The sequence below is a fragment of the Castor canadensis genome, chromosome 8, assembly GCF_047511655.1.
Source record: "Castor canadensis chromosome 8, mCasCan1.hap1v2, whole genome shotgun sequence".
Lineage (NCBI taxonomy): Eukaryota > Metazoa > Chordata > Mammalia > Rodentia > Castoridae > Castor > Castor canadensis.
Genome location: NC_133393.1, coordinates 35,714,695 through 35,736,532, shown reverse-complemented (window position 1 = coordinate 35,736,532; position 21,838 = coordinate 35,714,695). Strand labels below are relative to the sequence as shown.

Below are 21,838 nucleotides of genomic sequence, written 5' to 3'. Positions count from 1 at the left end.
CCAGGAAATATCATATGCTTACCACCAACACTTTAAGAAAAAAGCTTTTATAATCAATCTCTCATCATATAACATACTTCCAAACTCCATTCTTTCCAAATTACAGAAATGGACTTTCTATTTCCTTTCTGCAATGAATGACACTATCTTTTCAAGAAAGGCACTGAGAAGAGAAATGATTGGAATTCAAATTTTCTGAGCTCATTTAGATACTAAGTTGAGTGACTGTAAAGTTTAAAACCATGCAAAAAATATTTTCTTCTGCAAGCCAAAAATTAATTATAACTAAAGAATTATAGACTGAAAAGTAAAATTCAATGTTTTTAAGAAAACTATTGTGCTGATAGCTGTATTAATCAAATGCTCATTGAAGCTGAGAACGGCATGTGTTTCTTCAGAGAAGCCATCAGAAAAGAAACCATAAAAGAATAAATACCTTTTAGAAGCAATTCAGTCACTCATTCCATAAATATTTATTGAGCCCTTACTTTTGCCATGTATTGTTCTAAGTTTCAAGGATACAACAGTGAGCAAAAGAGAGAAAGTCTTTGTTTTCACAGAATTTACATTCTAGTTCCCAAAAGGCAGAGTCAACACAGTTTTCACAAAGACCATGGAAAAGAAACAAAATAAAATAGATACCCTGGGTATCTCAAATGCTCATCCAGGCATGTAGCCTTCAAGGTAGAATTATGTCACTTCTGTATTTTGAAATCAAAATATCATAGCAAAACTATTTATTTTAAGTAGGTTTAGTGTACATATTTAAAGCACACAACTTAATAAGTTTTGATATATGTATACATCCAGAAAACCATCACCAAATTCAAGGTGGGTGACATGTGTATCAGTCCCTAGAGGATTTCTTCATCTCCCTGCACCATCTTACCCCAAGTAATTTCTGATCATCTGTCACCATAAACTAGCTTGTATTTTCTAGAATAGACATCACATGACTTCCTTCATTTCACATATTTATTTTGGCATGGATCCATGTCTTCCATATATCCAGCACTCATTCTTTCCTATTGCTGAGAAGTATTCTATTATACTGGACTTCTGAGTTGTTTCTAGTTTGGGGCTATCACAAATAGAGCTGCCTGACAGACTTTCTTTCATCCAAGACCCAATTTGCATCCCATTTTTTTAAATGAAGCCATCTCTAAGGACTCTTATCCCTCCCTCTGATATTCTGCAGAAACTAAGATCCACCACTTGTGGAGAACAGGAAAAGTACACATTTCCCCTGGAAATACATTTCAAAGATCACAAAAAGGGTCAGGCATGGTGGTGGCTCACACCTGTAATCCCAGCTACTTGGGAGGCAGAGATCAGGAGGCTCATAGTTCAAGGTCAGCCTGGGCAAAAAGTTAACAATGTACAACTCAGGAGACTATCTGGAGGAGGCAGTGGGAGGGAGAAGGGGGAAAAGAAAGTATACTGAGGGGTGAAGAGGATAGAAGTAGTCTATATATATACCTATGAATGTCATAATGAAACCCACCAAACTATTTGAAAAAGGGGGAAGAGGCAGAGGGGGAATGGAAATATAATGGAGGGGGTGAAATTGTTCAAGGTATATTGTATGCATGTATGGAATTATGAAATCCCCTCATATTAAAAAAGTGTTATCCCACTCTTTCTTATATTTTATACACACACATACACACACACACATATATATATTATATACATTCAAGGCAGGCATAGAGGTACATGCCCATAATCTCAGCTACAGGGAGGCAGAGGTAGGAGGATCATGGGCCAAGGCTTGTCCCAGACCCTATCTGAAAAATAACTGAAGCAAAACAGTGCTAAGGGTGTAGCTTGAGTGTAGAGGCCTTGCCAAGCAAGCACAAGGCCCTGATCTCAAACCTCAGTACTGCAAAAAAACAAACAAACAAACACCCAAAAAGCCTCACCAGGGTCTTACCTGTGAATATTGGATACACTTGCACTCACCATGATCCCATAACACATTAATACCAGCACAAAAAGGTGCACCGAGTACCTTTAAAACAGAAGGAAGGGAAAGGCAGACACTGAGTATTTCACATTAACATACCTGTTACCTACTCTACCTTCACCCTGCAAAAAAGCAAGCCATCAGCCATGCGGTCATGGGACAGGAAGTGAGTCAAGCACTGCTACTGCACATGATTGAGATGCCTTATCTGGGAATGACACCCTGAATCTGCCCATAGTTTGCCAGCCTTGGTACCCGCAATGCCAGGAGCCCATAGACAGAATGCTCACACTTTGTCCACATCCTTACACAATGGAGAGTCCAGAGAGAGGAGTTCTTGCTACAGGACCTCATTTCTTAAGCTTTAAAGTACCACTAACAAAATCAGGTTTCCCCAGATACCAAGGCTTTTACAAGGTGGCTGACTCAAAATATTGATTCTTTTACAAATGTCTGTTGAAGGATTAGGAGTGATATGCTGGTACCTTGAACAAATCCACACATTTCCTGAAGATATGCTTCTAGAAATGTTAAGACTCAGAAACTTTTTCCCAAAGAAGTACCACACCCAGGGTTATCTGCTCAGCTTAGTAAAGTCCAATCTCCAGATTATAACAGGCATTGCTCCCTCTTGTAGAGGATGACTCACAGTCACTAAGACATGCACTAAAACCTTTTTGATTAACACCAGTGTCTCCAGCAGTAATATAAGAAATACGCCAATGTCTGTAAAGGTTAGGAAAGGTTCCTTTTTGGGAAAAATGAAACCTGATATCATCCATTTACATGGCCCAGGGAGATCTGCAGAAGTCTAATTGTAAGAAAAAATTCACTGCATGACTTCCAGTGGGTTGTCAGTTAATTGGTTCCAAGCTCTTATCTCTAATGGAAGCTCCTGCAACATCCCTATTATTTTATAGTAAGGTATTTACAATATTATAAAGTTTTTCAATACGTATGTACAACATGGTATTTATAACACCATATACATCCATAATTTTATTATTTTGTTTACTTTCACAGTGCTGGGAGACCAAACCCAAGCCACGCACATACTAGGCAAATGCTCTACCATTGAGCTACATTCCCAGCCCCTGGTTTGAGACAGGGTCTCACTATGTAACTCAGACTGGCCTTGAACTCACTACGTATCCTAGGCTGGTTTCCAACTCTCAATCCTCCTACCTCCATATCCCCAATACTGGGATTAGAGACATGCACCACCAAACCAGCCATATATTTCTTACATTTCTGCAGTGCCAAGAATACCACTTCAGAACATCCAAGTGATAAATATTACCATTTATGAGGTTCATACTCACCAGCCAAAACAAAAAATGACGAAGTAAATGCCCAAAATGGTGGCAAACGCATGCCGAACCTGGGAACTGGTTTTACCAGGATGTAAGTAGATGCGAAACCAGAAAGCAGCAAACAAGGCAAAGAGCTGGCAGGCCACAAAGTTAACCTGTGGGAAAAGAAGAACCTTTACTGTATTGTCTATGTATAAATTTGCTTTCTTTCTTTTACATTTCTACATCCAGATGCATCTCAAACTTACATTTAGTTCTGTTCCTCAACTGAATGTTTGTTTGAAAGAGGATAAGAGATAAAATAAATATGAAATATCTTCATGTGGTGTAAGAAACGATAAGCCCAATGGTTTCTTCTCCAGCCCCTTAAAGCTAGTCCAGGCTGCTTTCCCTCCCACACACAGGGGCAGTACTGGAGTTTGAGCTCAGGGCCCTGCTCTTACTAAGCAGTGCTCTACCACCTGAGCCAGGCTCACAGCCCCACACAAGTCTAAGCTGACAGTGAGCTCTGTTGGCTATCCTTCTTTTCCCACTTCTAGCACTACCTTAAGAGAAAGAATGTGTTCTTTGAGAGAGGCAGAGTTGGGCAAGAGAGTTCCCTTGTTTGGCACCTAAAACTCAAAGGCTTCTTCAAGGTGGCCATCCTGTGTTTTCTGACTAGTTTTCTCATTTTAAATTAGCACCAAGTAAGTTAATGCATTCTTCAAAATTAAGGCATGACACTAAAGAGTCACAAAAGAGAGAGTTCTACATTAACGTTCCAGTGCCAATAGTGGAAATATGATGTACTCATGTGTGAAAATGGAAAAATGAGACCTGTTGAAACTATTCTCGGAATGGGGGGAAGTGGGGGATAAAGGAGAGTAATGGAGGGGGTAAATTTAACTAAGATACATTATAAGAACTTATATAAATGTCCCAATGTATTCCCGGTACAACAATACTAAAATAAATAAATATAAAGGTAGATAAATAAAGTTCCAGGGCCAGGCCTGGTCAACTATGCAAGATAGACACCAAATTTCCTTAGGAAAAAAATCTCGGTGACCCAACCCATTTGACCTAGAGGCTGTGAGCCTAGCTCAGTGGCAGAGAACTTGTTTAGCAGATGCAAAGCCCTGGGTTTATCCTCCAGCTGTACAAAACAAAACAAACCAACAAAAAAATCACCTAAAATAAAATGTAAAACAATTCCCTGAAATCCATAGGAAATATCAAATAAAAATTAGAAAAGTAACAAATTCTTCAAAGTATTCAAAATGAAAATTTCAGTTTCAATTCACTTTTAGAAGACAATTAATAATAATAATAGAAAAGACTGGAGATATGCACGAACCCTCAGCTTTTCTTCAGTGGTTTTCCATGCTGTGACAAACTGCAGCCGTTAAGAAACTCTTTCGGGCTGTTCTAGGAGATAGGGCTGGAGGCGGTGGACTCCACTCCATGTGAGCTCACTTTGTTGTTCCAATAAAAGGCAGCAATACCTTGTGATAATGTACATGAGGGAACTTTGTTCCAGTGACTATAGAAATAAAAACTGAGACGGGTGCACAAACTCTCAGGCAAGTTTTAACTAGAAGGCAAAGAGTTGAGGAAGGGGCAGCACTGATTTTGGGGGATTCAGAGAGAAAAGAACAGGCATTTTATGAGGCTGCTGGGGTGGTCTGAGGTCTGGTCATTTTTGGTAGCCGTGAGGATGGTATTTTTAAAAATTATCTTCCTCATGGTTTAAGAGGATTTTCCTATGCAAGATACAGGTTCTGGCATTATCCTACATCTGATGGGTTTTTTCTTGTAATAAGAGGATAAGGAAAAGGTACATTTTATATGTTGACAAGGGAGGAAAGAAACTCTTTTCTTATTATTATAAATTTTTATTAGGATATATTCATTATACAGGGAAAGGAATCATAGTAACAATTCCAATTAGACTTATATTGTGTATTACTTACATTGCCCCCATCATCTCTCCTAAGCCCCCTCCCACCCCACTTAAAGCAATTGCAAGAGGTTATTTAGCTCTATTTCATATAGGTGTTTGAAGCCCACCAACCATACACTGTCACTTTAATCTCCTTCATTCACCAAAGAAACTCTTGGTGGGTCACAGGTTTAATGGATTAAGAGCACGAGAACCAGGGCTTGCAGATGTGGCTCAGGTAGTCCAGCACCTGCCCAGCAAATGCAAGGCCCTGAGTTCAAGTCCCAGTACCCTCCCCTCTGACAACCACACACACAAAATGGAGCATGAGACCCTATCATATCTTGTCCTCACAAGGGTCCTATTTCAATTTCAAAAAATTTCATCTTTGACTCCTTTATAATTCATAGAAAATAACACTTTCAGAGAATCTTTATTTCAGTTTTTAAACGACTATTGAATTTTCTCTTTATTTGGAGTTTATTTGCAGTCTTCCCAAAAACCTGTTCCCACAATTGTCCACCTTCTCTTTTACCTTAAGAGGCACAAAGAAAGTGACTTATGAGTCCATTATGCAAAATGTGGTCATATCTTTTTATCTAGCCTAAATTAACAGCCAATAACTGCATTCACACACACACAAAATATATAGAGAAAAAAGTGATCACCTTACAAGTTTCAAAATGTAAAGGAATTAGCAACTGGAAAGTCAAAAAGCTAATACCAGCTGTAGGAAATGTAGGAAATCAAGCCTGTGTTCCCTCATCCTCTCAGCCCAGGCACTAGCCTACAGCCATGGTGAAATATATTTACTCAGGAAAGCAGCCATGGAGAAATTTCCTCCATTCTTTCTGGTTTGCCCACTGATTATGGAGCATTTGCACATGATGAATGATTCAGGGGACAGAACAGTGGTTCTCAAAAGTGTAGTCCTAAGGCCAGGAGCAATAGGTCACCTGAGAACTTGTTAGAAATGCACATTCTCACTCTCCCCAGACCCATTGAATTAGACATCTTGTGGGTTAGAGCGAGCTTTCTCTCACTCCTGCTACTACAGAACCTAACTGGGGCTCACTGGGGGCAACAGAGATGCAGAAAGGACAAAGGATAGGCAGACAGATATGCATAAAGTTGGGGTCAGGTGTCCTAGGGGCTTGGATAGAGACACACAACAGCCTCATTGCTTCTTTTCTGTATTATTCTCTTCATTTACTTTGCTTCTTTTCTCTATCTTTATTCTTCAAGGCCTTGCTTCTAAAGTCTTTCTTTTCTGTTCTTTAAAGTCTCTTTTCCTTGACTTGCTCCATCCCATGTTTTCTCTTTAGCTTTCTTTAGCTTAATTTCTCTTAGAGTCTTTGTGCTCAGATTTGCACTGTCCCATGTTCTCTCTTTAGCTTTCTTAAAGTCTCAGTGCTCAGACTTGTAGACAAACAGCAGCCGCATCTAAAGACTGCATTAGCATAACTCTTAAAGTCTCGGCCCTTAGACTTGCACTGTCCCATGTTCTCTTTAGCTTTTCTTTAACTTAGCTTTTTAAAGCCTATATATAAAGTTCCCAGTGCAGAAAGCTGCTCTGGTGGAGACACACCAGCAGCAGCAGTGGCAGCAGCAGCCAATCAAAATCCCCCATCAAAAAACCTCCCATCAAAAAGCCTCCTGTCCTCCTTCAGTGAGTCTTTTATATCCAGTGGTAAACAAGGAGGTGCAGCAACAGTTCTTGGGGAAGGGAGTGACACTGAAACAAGAGAAACCTGCATTCTTACTTCTCTGAACGTAAACAACTTAGGAAAAGCAGCTGTGCTGCATTTTGCCTTCTCCATCTCTTCTGCGGCTGGGGCTGTGCCAAACTCAGCCTGTAGATCATTGGGCACAGCTGTGCTATGTCAAGTTATCATAGGCTTCTCATAATCTGCTCCCCACAGAATTTTTGTTCCCTACCTTCAAGGAGTTTATTATCTAACTGGGGGAAAATGCAACCTAACAGTGATTGTATTGTCTGAACTGACAAAGATTCCTTTCTTGACCAAACCTTCATGAGGCTCCTGAAACTTCTCCTAAGTCCAAATGTACACTTCTTTATAAAATCTAGTTTTAGCAAGAATCCCTGCATTCTCCATGTCTGATCACCCTTAGTGTCTGACTGGTTTCCTCCTTGCCCATCATCCCCCAGGTTGTCCTGGGGCTAGAGAAGTTAATATATATGATCATTTGCAACAGCACCTGCACTTTTTATTAAATTATTCTATATCTACAAAATTCACACTTGTTGCACAAATAGTGCATAGAATAAATTCAGGAAGTGGTAGCTACTGTTATGTTGTTTAGAACTCACTTGCCTTGCACCTGTTCTCTCTCCCACTCAACATTCACATGGCAGCCCAAGTCTTCTGCATCCTTTCTTCTACAGTGAAAAATACAGCCCAGGACAGAGTCAATCTCTGCATTTTCAGTTCCTAAGTAGATTTTATAAACCTAGAGCAGACAAACCTGAAACTTTTACTTTTAAAAATTTATCTTCATAAATCAAAAGCAAAGTTGAATAAATTAATAGGAAGAGTTTCTATTCCAACTATGGAGGGAAGAAAAACTCTGAATGATAGAAAGGCTATTTTTCTGCACAAAAGGCAATCAAGTACTTGGTCAGTAGGCTTAAGAGGGAATGTCCTCTGTGGTAAAGAGGACATTTATGCTGTAAACCCATAATTTCAGCATCTAGGGAGGAGAAGGTAGGAAGATTGCAGTCTGAAGTCTACCTGTGCAAAGCATGAAGCCCTATCTGAAAAACAAACTAAAAGCAAAATGACTGGGGGCGTGAATCAGGTGGTAGGGTGCTTGCATAGCAAACACAAGACCCTGTGCTTAATCCCTGTTACTAGAAAAAAAATGGGGGTGGGGTGTCTCTAGTTGGGGACGGGCACAGAACTGGCACTTAGATATGTGAGTAGAAGGGTGGAAAGAGCACAAAAACTGGTGGGATCTAACGGGGGTCAGGAGAAACAATGGAAGTATCTAGAAAGAGACAGCTGCCTGGCTGCTTGGACAGCAATAAAATGCAGTGGCCAGTCCTGCAGGAAAGCATGTTCCCAGAAGGCTGACTGGATACTGAAGCTGTAGCTTCTTAGGGCCCTCTCCCAGGCTCTGGGAACAGCAGAGAAGTGAGACAAGACATGGCAGACCTGGAAAGGTCTTGTGGTTGAGACCATCACATGTGAACCTGCCACACAGAGCCATGGAGGGGGATACAGGCAATAGCAGATGCAGCAAAAAGAGGCCAACCAAGACCAGAAGGATGAGCTCCACATGAGCTGAGGTGGCAGGACCAGCAGCTCTTGGAAGACCAGGAAGATATGCAAACACCTCATGACTCAGATCATTCCCTGGTGATAGTAGACAACCACATAAGGAAACCAGTTTTGCATTGGAAGTGAATTGCCTGAAACTGGCATTGTAGCTTGAAAGTACATTCAATTTCATAGAGAGAAACTAAAAGGTTACAGTTTTGGCATATCTGTGTCTGCAACTACTATTACCAGTATTTAAAATGTGCACAAAAATTTAACATGAAAAAAATGTTATCTCAACATTATCTGTAGGAGCTAAGAGAAGGGATCTGAAAGTTCACCAATTAGTAGGCACTGGTTAGCATATCAAACAACCTGAATTATGTATCTTTATCATCATCCTTTTCAGAAGTAATATGGTAGGATTTTTTATAAGGCACAGCTTTTGATTAATTCTTGGAAATTTATTCATTAGATTTAAAAAAGCTAAATGCAGAACAGTCTTGGGGCATTAGTTCCAAGACAAAATGAAAAAAGCTACCTAGAGGGATAGTAACCAATAGTAAATCCACTCCATACAATAGTTACCCATTAGCCAGTTCCAGTGGCTCATTCCTATAATCACAGCTACTTGGGAGGCTGAGATTGGGAAGACCACGGCTCAAGGCCAGCTCTGGCAAATAGTTCGAAAGACCCCATCTCCAGAATAGCCAGAGCACACTGGAGCTGTGGCTCAAGTGATAGAATGCCTGCTTTGCAACCAGAAAGCCCTGAGTTCAAACTTCAGTCCCACCAAATAAGTAGTAAGCCATTGTTAAAACTGGGCATTAAAAACAGCCTGTAATAAAACAAAAAACATTTGCTGAAACTTATAAAAAGTAAAATATAAAATTGTGTGTATATTTACAACTATGTGAAAAAAACAGTAGTGATATATAGAAAAGAACAAAGATAAACATGTAAAGTTGAATATGGATATCATATCAGAGTAACAGGAACCTAAGCAAATTTTTTTGTAAATTATTTTGTGCAATTTGGAATTGTGAAATTGTGGAATTTCCCATATACTCATAACACACACAGAGACACACATACACACACACACACACACATATCCTTATTCAATTGTACTTATTCTATACTCAGGATTGCACTCATTAGCACCTACAAATAAAGTTTAGGGAGGAGTTAGGCATAAATGGTAAAAGTAAATCTATTTTAAAAATTCATCTTGAAGAAAAAGATACTTCTTGCAGGCAGCAAAATGTCAAGAGTAGTGATGTGGGTGGCCAAAGGGAACAAAAAAGTATGCACCATGACATTCTTTAATAAACCCTTCACATTTAAAGGGAACACATGCAAAGTTTTTGTTCTACCACTCCATTGCCTCCAGAGCAATGAAAGCTGCACTTTCACTCATGACATCCAACGATATGTTCTCCACAATTCAAGTATTGTGTGGCCTCATCTGCATAAAGAAACAGTAGAGCACAGCTGTCTTGTGGATCAGATTCCTAAACACAAGCAAGACTGGCATATTTCAGATTCAGCAAGCACTCAAGTTTCCACAGCTCTTGCAAGATCTCAAAGTCACTGCAAGGAAATAAAACGCAGGCCTGAGTGTTTGACTTCTTATTTCACTACCCCAATTAAACTGTGCTACAGTTTTCAAATGTGAGTCTTAAATCTTTCTACTCTCACATGCTGTTATAAAGGCAGTACGTGGGGATTTCTGTTCCATGGCATTCATGGATTCCAACTAAAAACAAACTTTGTCAGGGCTTAAAAATACTGCCTTCTCCTAATGAAGAGATATGAACGTGCTATTTTTTTTTCAAACATGCTATTTTTAACAAATAGCAAATATTTACAGGCCAAAATTACTTCTCCTCCTACAGTGCTTTACCAGTGGCTCACCAATGAGGCGCAGGCAACTGTCCAGGCCTGGAATGTTTTTCTCGGCACACTTCCTTATATGAGCCAAGACAAAACCAACCTGATTAAACAATCCCTTATTTAAAGCACGTCATTCTCCTACCACAAACAGTACTCTTTTGCATTGCCTCCTACAAAAAAAAGAACTAAAAATGCTATTCCCTTCTGTACCACAGAACAAAAAGTGTTTGTGACCACACTCTTTAGCTACTTTGCACTTTCAAAGAGATCCTTTTTATTCTTTCATTCCCAACTCTTTGGAATGTCAGCAAGACATGTTCTTCAATATGCAATGAGTCCATTTTTCCCAAGCTTGTGGATAAGCAAATATTATTTAAGGTGGATAATCAATGCACATAATTTATAGTCAAACAAACTTTTAATTGATATTTCATCACATCGTGACTATAAAAGTTTTTTATTGAGTGCTTTCCATGTGTCAAGGACAATGAAAAACCTTACATAAATGAGTCATTTAGGTCTTTGAACAACCTTATGAGGTAGCTTGCTCCCATATACACAGGAAGGAAAGGAAGAGCAAAGGGGTTCCTCACAATGGCTGAAATCACAAGGTTTGTGTGTGATCCACTGGGGTTTGAAATCTGGCCTTAGCTCCTCACTGTTCTATACTATGTCCTCTTGTCTCCCAGCATCTGCCCCCAAAACACTATCACTCAGGGAGAATTTACTACCTACCTAGAGTAATTTTCTAGGCCACATAACACAGCGGTCATAACTGGGTGGCTTCAACAACAGAAATTTAGCCCCACACAGTTCGGGAGGCTGGACTCTGAGGCAGGGTATTAGCAGGGCTGGTTCCTCCAGAGGCCTCTCTCCTTGGCTTGTGGATAGGACTCTTCTCCCTCTGTCTTCACGTGGTCTTCCCTTTGTGTATGTCTGTGTCGTAATCTCTGCCTATAAGGACACCAGTCAGATTGGATTATAGCCCTCCCTAATGACCTCATTTTAATTTAATCACTTCTTTAAAGACCCTATCTCCAAATACAGTCACATTCTGAGATACAGGGGGTTAGGACTTCAACATGTAAGTTCAGCCCATGACACTACCCAATAAAAATCCTCTACCCACACCCATGAGATGAAACAGACTTCACTGTCCTTGTTCCTACAGGTGGAAAGTAAACAGGACCCAAGGCAAATGCACAAGCTGGAGTCAACTGGTTAGAGGTGCCCAGCAAATGCAGCTTCTCAGGGGGCTTCTCAGCTGCTGCTCCTGCCTTGCTGTAACCACCTCTGTCAAAACTTGGCAGCCTATAATATTTTATACATCTGGAGAAAGTCCATTGTCCTTTGGCCTTTGTTTTAAACACACAAGCTTTAAAGCAGTGACAATCACCATTGTATTGAGCAAGTGTTTATGGCACATCTATTATCTCATTTAATCTTCTGGAGGACAGATGCTCACTGAGGAACCTAAAACACAAAGTCCTGAAAACACTCAGCCATAGGGCAGCACTCTGAGGCAGTAGGGTAGCATGTAATCATTGCCTCTCAAGATCTTAGTCTTGTGTAGAAGGGGATTTGAAGCAACCTCAGTAGGGTCAAGAGTCCCTTCCAATGATACTCACACAGCAAGCCTCCTTCACCAGCTCAGAGCAAGCCATCTGTTGCTCTGGAATAAAATCATTCCTCTGAACTCTCAGCAAAACAATCCTCACATGCTTGGTAAGAGTGCAAATTTCACAGGAAGACTTCTGGTTTACACTATTCTGAAAATATTGTACTACATATATTAGTTATAATTTAGAATAAAAATCCTTTAAAATGGATTCCAATGGATATGGGAGGGGTGATTGTGCTGTCTTTTTAGGCATGGCAAGGAAAAAAAAATCTTAAAATATGTAGGCCATATCTTTTTCGGGATCCACCTCCAGCTTGTCTTCCAACCCCAGAAACCAGATCCTTATCATTCTTGGTGCAGGAGTCAGGGAAGACTGACTTAAATTCAGGACCATGCAGTAGCCCTGACTAATCCTAAGCTCAAGCATACTGTCACCCCCATCTCTGGAAGTAAAATTCCCCTATTACAATCAATTCTATTGTTAGCCAGCTTAAAAAGCTATTAATAGTGACGATGATAGCTAGTATTTGTGGTACTGACTATATGCCAGATACTGGCCCAAGTCCTTTTGCCTTTTTTGTGGGAGCGGTGCCGGGGCTTGAACTCAGGGCCTCACCCTTGCTAGGCAAGAGCTCTACCACTTGAACCATTCTGCCAGCCTGACTCTGAGGTTCTTTGAGGCATCCATTTTATAGCTAAGGAAATTAAGTCACAGACAGGTTAAGAAATTTGCTAAAATTTCACACACCTTGTCAGTGGCCACATTGGATTTGAACTCAGAGAGTCTGGTTCCCCAGCCTACCTGCTTATCCACCATGTGAAGGTTTATCTAACTCAACCTCTCCACCTGCTTGCAATATCTCATGAAGTCACCAGATCCCTGAGATAGTAAGTGACTTGATCTGGGTCACATAGCCGCTGAGTGTCAGAGTTGGGACTAGAACTCAGATGTACTGTGTGTCAATCAGCTTTCCACCCCAGTGACAAATACCTGAGATAAACAACTTTACAAGACAAAAGGTACATTTGGCTCATAATTTCAGAAGTTTCTGTCCATAATCACTTTGACTTGTTGCTTTGGGCCTATGGCAGCACAGTACATCATGGCAGAAATGCATGGTAGAAGAGGCCTGTTCACCTCAGGTGGCCACAACGGGCTGGAGTCTCACTATTCCGTCATAGTGTGCTCCCAGTGCCCTAGCTTTCTCCAGCTAGGCCTCACCTCTTAAGGATCCTATGCGCTGGGGACCAAGTCTTTAACAAATGGGCATTTGGGGACATTTCAGACACAAAATGTAGCATCCTGACTCAGGTTCTGCATGCCTTCCCATGGCCCTCCACAAGCCTTGGACATGGAATGGATGTAAAGTGGAGTGCAGGGGCTAGAGAGGCCCATCTAGGAATAAGGGTCTGAGTGAAGGGCCCTAGGCCTCTACACATATATATTTTGTACATATATTTCATATAATGTGTGAGTGCATATATGTGTGTGTTATGTGTACGTATATAAAAATATGACACTGTTCACGTGACCCAGGTCCACCCAGCTGAGCATGGAGTCATCTTCTTTCATTCTGATGCCACAGTGATAAGTAACCTCAACTAAGGGACTGCCACTATTTTCACTGTTATGTGGGATAACGACATCTCTCCACAAGATTGCAGTCAGCACTAATGGAACATGAAAGTACTCTGTAAACTCCACAAGTATTAGCTGAACTACAAACTGTAAAGTCAACTAACTAGCAAGACCAATTTAAGATATGGCTCTCAACAATAAACACGAAGTCATCCAGGGAGCCATGTTTAAGAAACTAAAGTTAAAATTAAATTTTTTTAAGTTTCCTTCTAAAACAAAATTAAAAAAAAAAAAAAACTGATGCTAGGTGCTAGAGCCCTACTCTGGATTAGAATTAGGGGAGCATTTTTTTTCTTTTTTAAAAAATTTCTCCCAAGTGATTCTAATAGTCAGCCAGGGCTGAGATCATAGCTTCTACTTACCCCACTGCTATCTAGGAAGTCAGAGACTGTTACAGTAATTAAAGGAATAAAAAAGACCAGAGAATCTTAGATTATTAGCAAATACCTAACCCAAGCCCCCTGCTGTGTGGATAAAGGAAACTGGTCCATAGAGGGAAAGGGTTAATGGGGCCAAAGTTTCCTGACTGTATGGACAGATCTTGCTTCCACTTTATAAGTGAGTTCAAAGCTACATGGCCAATGTGAACTATGACCTCTTTTCTGATTGACACTTTTGATAGGTCATGCATATATGCTGGCTGACAAACTGTGACTATCTTTTGACTGACACTTCCTTGCCACTCCAAACACCCTGCTTCACTCACTGACAGATGACTACAAGGAAGGCTTAGCACAGTGTGTACCCACTTTTCACAGAAGGTTTAAAGTAAAGAGGGAAACTATCGATCCATTCAAATGAGTAAAAGTCATTCAACATAGGCAACCTAATATTCAATCCTATAAGACTTCAGGTTCTTCCTCCAAACATCTAGTAAAGCTACCTCTAAGTGAAGTCAATCACAAGAAGCCATACTTTATTTTTCATCAATTTCATTTTATTATAAAATTAATAAGTGCTCACTTTTAAGTTGAACAATAGAGATGCACAAGGAAAAAATCTCACAGTTCCCCCATCCACAACCTTCTACACCTATCATCCACCTTCCCTCTTAGCAGACTACTTGAGACAGAATCCCGCCCTAACTCTGTTTGTATAACCTCAGCAACATTGTTCAGCCCATGCCTCCCGCTCTTCCTCCATAAAATGGGAATTACGTAACTACTCTCATGGAACTGAGTGAGTTAATACAACTGAAGTGATCAGTCACAGCATTAAATGACCGATGCATGCTAGATATTATTATGATCATTTCTTTTGTTCCATCAAACTATTTACCCAATAGAGTCCAGAGAAGAAAAGCTCAAAGGCACTAATTATTTGTGACCAATTTCTGTGTACCACCTTCAGCATAAAGCATATAAATGATGAAAAGATCTGGGCACCAGTGGCTCACTCCTACAATCCTAGCTACTCAGGTGGCAGAGATCAAGAGGATCATGGTTCAAATCCAGCCCCAGCAAATAGTTCGGGAGACCTATCTCAAAAATACCTAACACAAAAAGCAGGGGAGGACTAGCAGAGTGGCTCAAGGTGTAGGCCCTGAGTTCAAACCCCAGTACCTCCAAAATTTTTTTAAAAAATGATGAAAAGACCTCCCCCGAATCACAATGACCTAACAAATGCATAAGCTCCTACACAATCAAAGAACTGATGTATCCTCAATGTAAAGATGCAAGTAGACCATTGTCTTCCCAAATGAGATTTAAGGAGATCACATACATTACTCAATTTTTAATCTCCTAGCTATTTTTAAGTTCTTAGACATTTGCATTTGAAGTAGTAAAATTAATTTAAAAAATAAGCCCAATCAGCACCAATCAATTATACTATGATACTATAGTGTCTTTCTTCTTTAAAGAAAAAAAAGCTCTCCTCTCCCCCCACTCCTCTCCCTCTCCCTCCTTTCCCATCTCCTCCTCCCCTCTCTCTCCTTTCTCTCTCTCTCTCTCTCTCTCTCTCTCTCTCACACACACACACACACACACACACACACACACACACACACACACACAGAGTATTTGGGTGTTTCACATCACTAAGGAAGCAGTAATACAAATATCATCAGTGTTTTCCCAGTGGGTAAAATTCAGAGGTTAAATAAAGTTATTTAAAGAGAAAATGAGAAACAAACTCCCAAATGGCTTCTTTTCCTGACAACCTATGTTGCCTTCTACCCAAAAATTCTGACATGAACATTCTCTTTCCTGCTAAAAGCTTTATTTAACACTGCAAAGAAAATTCTTTCCATAACCATATATGCTCTCCTACCCCCAAAAAGGCCACTTGTTATTTAAGATGTTACTATGAATGAGCTCTTTGGGGACGGTGGAAAATGCAGAACTATTTCTTATGCAACACCCTAGGGTGTGACCAATTATCTTAGAGTGTGTTGTGAAATTCTCAAAAGTCTCAAAACAAAATTAATTTTAATTTAGTTTAATTTGAAAATAAAACACCTTGCCACTTAGCTTTTACAAAATAGAGATCTGTGGGGAGAGCTAGTGTGTGACACAAAGGCAACAACTCCAAGAATGAGGGGCCCAAAGCTTGGTGGCCACTGTGGGATAAAGAGACTACCAAAACAGGAATACCTGTGATTCTGTCTTATTCCCTAGGATCTAAGCTATTTTGAGCTCTTATTATGCAATCACCTTTTCCAAAAAAAAAAAAAAGTGTGTATAATAAAAAGGAAACTCTAGTGCATACCAAGAACTAAAGTAACTGCACACTCCAATTTTAAAAGATGCTTACCCTCTTTATACTCAAAGACAGGAAACAAGTTACCAACCAGTAAGCAAGCTTTAAAAATAGTAAGCAAGTTTTTGTTTAGTGCATATTAATTCTCCTACCTTACCTTCTCTTTATAAAGTCACAGGAGAAAGTGAGGAATATACATTTTTAAAATTTAACTCTAAAATCACACTCCATTATTAATCTCCTCTTTCTGCCACGAACTATGGCATATCCCTAACACACTATCACTACTCTGGCCAAGACCACAGCTATCTTCTGTGCTCAGTGGCTGAAGTCAGTAAGCAATATCCAGTCCACCTGCCATGACCTCTTGGCTGCACTTGACACTGCATATGACTCTGCTCTTCCTTCTTGGCTCTGGCGCCATGTTCTCTTGGCTGTCTTCTCTTACTTTTCTGGTCACTGCTTATCCCTCTCCTGTGAGGGCTGCTCCCTGCTGCCCACACCTGCAATAATTTTACCCTCCAGGGGCCATGCCAGGCCACACACTCTTCTCCTGCCATATACGTGAGAGGTAATCTCTCTCACTCCTATGCCTCCAAAGAACAGCTATGACTTCAAAATCCTCACCCAGATATCTCTCCTGAATTCCCAGGCATACTACCCTACTGTCTACTATAATTTTCACTTGGATAAACCACACACACCTAAATTTCACTCCGCCCATAACAGCTCATTATCTTCTTTTCACTGTTCTTCCTACTAGGTTTTCTAAGTGAGGGGCCATTCAGTCACCCACTTGTTGACATCAGAAAACAGATAATCATATCACCTTCTGTTACACCCCCCTAGGTAGAAACAATCTCTTCACACAATCTATCCTACCTTCTAGGCCCATCTTCAGTCCACCCACTTACCTCCCTGCATTGACCTTAATCCAGGCCACCGTTCATTTCACCTGCATAATTCTGGCAGCCAGCTACCTAACCTCTCTGTTTCAGGCTTTGTCCAAACCTCCCACCCTCCTCCTTAGTTCTTCTGATCTCAGCTCAGAGTCACCTCCTTCAAAAAGCCCTCCTTTCTGCCCAAGTCCAGGCCAAGTGACCTGTTGCTAGGATGTGGAAACACCCTCAACTTCTGCAGTCACAGCTCTTCTCAGACTTCTCTGAAATGAGCTCTTTATCTGGGCAAATATCATCAAGAAGGCAGAGCGATGTCCAACCTTTTCACCAATATACCCATAGTGCCTGGCACACACTGGAGTCTTGATCTACTAATGAATGAATGAATGAAAGGGGTACTCAGAAGGAAAAGAAGTGGTCGGTATATTACAGGAAGATTTTTAAAGTAGTTTAGTTTAAAAAGTAGTTAATTTTAAAAACTAAAGGAAAGGCAGAGCAGAGAATAGTTAACAAGTGCTCTTAAAACTGCGTTCTCTTAATTCTGTAAGGGCAGAAACAGGCTTGTTCCAGCCTCTACTGTGCATTCAGAAAACCTTTACCAAAAGGCTGATGTGTAAACACAGAATGTTTTGGAGACATGAGCAACTTCATCAAAAGTGTTCCTCTTTGAAGTACTGGTGTCACCTTTTGATTATCAAGGCTATTTCATACATAGCTATTCAGATGTTATTAATACAAACCAAATTTGATGATGTCTTTCAAATCAAATCTTCACTCCCAACTTAAATGGGAAGCACTATATTAATCCCATTAATCCATCCCAAGCAGTATCACTAACAGCAGAAAAATCCTTTTATAGCCTTAAAGAAAGAAAATAAAAGTGTAGATTTTGTGTATGTTGTGATATAAATTGCTATAAAAACTGATTCCTAGGGAGGCGAAATTTTCTTACTGTGCCTGCCAAACCAAAAGAGGGCCCTCAACTCTTCTTCAACTCTAGTTCTTAAAACCAATCAGAATGTGAAGTGAGCCTTTGTGCCTTTCCAAATTTGTCATTGGCAAAGACCCCAAATATTAAGAAAAGAAAATTCCAAAGAGAACTATAATGAAGAGTTATACAAACACAAAAATGTAAAATACACATATGCATACATAATGTCAATTTTATAGATCATTACTGTACATAAGAATTAGCATATTTACTATAAACAGTATATTTAATAATAAATAAACTACACTTAGAAATGTATGTTTTAACATAATAGGATATACAAAAACATGAGGGGGGAAAAGGGAGCAGAAACATGTGAGCATTAAGAAAAGGTGAGTTCTAATTCACATCACACAAAATTGAAAAATTGAGAACTCTGAATAATAGAAACTAGAATTTTCTAGACCTCTGCTTCCATAAAAGAAAAAACTTCTGAAAGTCTATCTCAAAATTCCATAAAATAATCACAGAGATAAAAATAGGTTTTTTAAAGAGACCACAACTTAGCAGAAATATTTCATTAGAAATGATTAATGACTCATTTTGGAAAAATACCTGAAACAAAGTCAAAATACACTTGGCTGTTTTGTGAATAGGAGGACACAAAAGAGAATTAGAATTTTGTTTGACTTAAGAAGAGGTAGGCCAGAAGTCAGACAACTTTTTAAATCTGAATACTACATGCAGAGTGAGGGAGTGCAGGTAAATATTTAGGAATACCAAATTTAAAATGGAGAAAAGAGCAAGACAAAAACATTGGGGAAGGGAAATAAATAAAAACTGAGAATGACAGAAGGGAATATGGTCACTGTCAACTCTTCACAAGACAGATCTAAAGCTCAGATGAGATCTTGGGGTGGACAACTCCATGTAGACAATAGTAACTCTAGATAAAGTTGAGGTACTTTCCCAACAGAATGGAAGGAGCTCATACCTACAAACCTAGCAGCTGGTTACTCTTTAGATCCTTTGAACCTGCTGCGGTGCCTGGTGCATAATAAGTGTTAATCACTGAAGAATGAATGAATGAAGGCATAAAGAAGGGAGCTAAAGAAAATCCAGAAGAGAATGCAGGAGTTATGAAATGACCCTAAAAGGTATCAGTCAGTGGTACTCATAACTGGTAGCTTCAAAACATATCAGAGTCCCTTAGCTCCTCCAGCTTACTCCAGTTTCACATGCATTCCTTTTTACCACCATCCCACTCACCCTTGCCCTCAATACTTGCCATCGGCATACACTCCTCACTTCTCCTGACTCACAGCCTTGCCAACTTCCCACCTGAGCTCACCTCTTCCATCTCCTGAGGGCCCTCTTATCGTGGACTACCAGACCGTACAGGCAGCTTGCTAACCCCTTTCTTGCTCCAATAAATACCAGGTCTCTGGACCACTCACATCCCACTCTCTGACCCTTCCAGAATCATCTGCTCCAATTTTCTGCTAAGTAAACTCAAGACCTGTCACACTTATGAACTTGCCAACAAAACTCCACTCTGAGCTGTTTAACATCATTGAGAGTGCTAGACTTCGAAATGGAATTTCTGACCTCTAAATATGATACCAACCCCCCTTCTACCATTTAAATACCAACTACTTGTTAGTTTTCTTTTTTTTTTTAACTCAGAAGCATAATTTATCCATGGGCAAATGAAGCTAATTAAAACTTTCATTTAAAAATGGCATATTTTAGGGCAACTTGGAAAGCGTTTTAATTAGGACTTAAAATTTAAGACTTAAAGAAAGCAAAATGACCAGAAAACAGTTTGATGTAGCCCAAACTGAGTTTAATGAGATATATAATTAAAACAGAGATACTAGCAAATGATTACATTGAACCAAACGGTTTCAAGCAGTGCTAATGGCAGGTTAAAATAGAACCAGGATGATGTCATCTTGCCTACTTCTCAGCAGCCAAAGGACTTGCTTGTTGAGGACATTTGGTGGGTTGGTATCTATAGTGGGGAGGGAGATGAAAGATAATCCAGCTCCAATAGAGGCCATCCTGGCCACTGCTATGTGGTACCCTCTTCTCAAGTACCACCACAAGACAAGGAAGCCTAGGCCATCGCTGGGTGGCCAGAGTCCACCATCCAAAAGGCACAAGATCATTTCAGATAGAGGAGGAAGTGCCACATCCTAGCCCAGGTCACCAGCCTATTGAGAAACCCTTCTTTTCTTCTCTTTCTTTTCTTCCTCCCACTATTACCAGCTCCCCTCTGCCTTCTTCTTCCTCCTGCCTCCAATCTATTCTGTTTTCTCCTGCTAGCTTTTTCTCTCATCTGTTTTCTTCTTTCTTAAACTTGGAAGTAGAGCAAAGTAGTCACAGATTTATTCAATTAAATCAATATTCCCAGAGATTCTGTCTCTGAGTTCAGGCACAGGCTGCACAGTACTACTCTTATAAAAATGGCAGGAACCTGGGTACCACCTTCTAGGGAAAGCATAGCTCCCACTCGAGTGTAAGGCACCCTCAGTGCCTGCTGTGTGAGACAGAAACCCTATGGTGTTGGAGGGGAGAGCTAACATCTGTGCAAGGGTACGATTATAAAGGAGAGATCACTTGAAGTGGAGACTAGGAAAAGACATAGGATGTGTATGTATGGTTCAGTGCTTCAGATTGCTGCAAGATTATTTTACATCTGGAGTGAATTTAAGAAGGGATAGCAGCAGACACAATTCTCATAGGAAGCATGATATGACAGGATACCTAAGCTTAGGAGTCAGAGGATTTGGATTTGAGTGCTTGTTCACCTATATAGATGGCTGGGTAACTCTGACAAATTGCTCAAATGCTTTAGTCATGAAACAGAAGTATAAATATTTTCAAAGTTGTTAGGAGAATTTGAGTAATGCATGCAAGTATTTGATATCTATCTTAGTCTATTTGTGCTACTATAACAGAACACCTTAGACTACGTAATTTATAAACAACAGAAATGTATTGCCCACAGTTCAGGAGGCTGGGAATGTCAAGGTCATTCCTCACAGATGTTGCCTTCTCTGTTGTCTTCTCACATATCAGAAGGAGCTCCTTTGGCCTCCTATTTTATGAGGACATGAGTTCACTTCATGAGAGCAAATTCTCATGACCCAATCACTTCCCAAAGGCTCTCAATACAATTGCATTGGGGATAAGGTTTCTACATAGCAATTCTGGAGAGAAATAAGCATTCAGAGCACAGCTGTATTCCAAAAGGCTGTTAGTCTTTCCTCCCGAGTCCATATGTAAACAAAGACCTCCCTTTTAGAAAACTGGGAAGTAACCTTCCCTCCATTCTCTCCTACCCCTCGGTCATCTTGTCCAAGGGAGGGAACGACTGATGGAGGGAAGACCTTCTGTGAGAGGAGAATGTGGTAAAAATCAACTCTCTGACCCTCTCTCCTGCTCCCTGCCCACAGGTGCCATGTCTCTCCTCCTTTTGCCCTCCTCCCCACCAAGAGTCAAGTACCCCACAGCACTGCCCAGGTTGCAGGAACCCCTACTTCAGCTCCAGGTCCATGTTAGCCTTCTCCATCTCAAAGATGATATATGGAATCCTAGCTGAGCCCCGTGTGTGCTTCTCCACTGATACGCAAACCATGGAAGAGGGGGCTGGAAACTTCCAACCC

General features: G+C 40.3%; 1 protein-coding gene across 7 annotated transcripts in view; it reads right to left on the bottom strand.

The window, feature by feature from the left end:
• Mboat1 (membrane bound glycerophospholipid O-acyltransferase 1) overlaps positions 1 to 21,838 on the bottom strand; it is a 97,236-nt gene that overhangs the window by 46,079 nt on the left and 29,319 nt on the right. For 5 of the 7 annotated variants that reach the window (XM_074082801.1, XM_074082802.1, XM_074082803.1 and 2 more), the window contains 2 exons: positions 3,289 to 3,434; positions 1,934 to 2,011 (listed from right to left, as the gene is read on the bottom strand). The exons of 1 other annotated variant lie outside the window; for it this stretch is intronic. In XM_074082801.1, coding sequence (XP_073938902.1) covers positions 1,934 to 2,011; positions 3,289 to 3,434 — 224 coding nt within the window. Of the gene's footprint in view, positions 1 to 1,933; positions 2,012 to 3,288; positions 3,435 to 4,615; positions 5,035 to 21,838 lie in introns of those variants that run through there. One more of the 7 variants, XM_074082805.1, reaches the window with a different exon arrangement.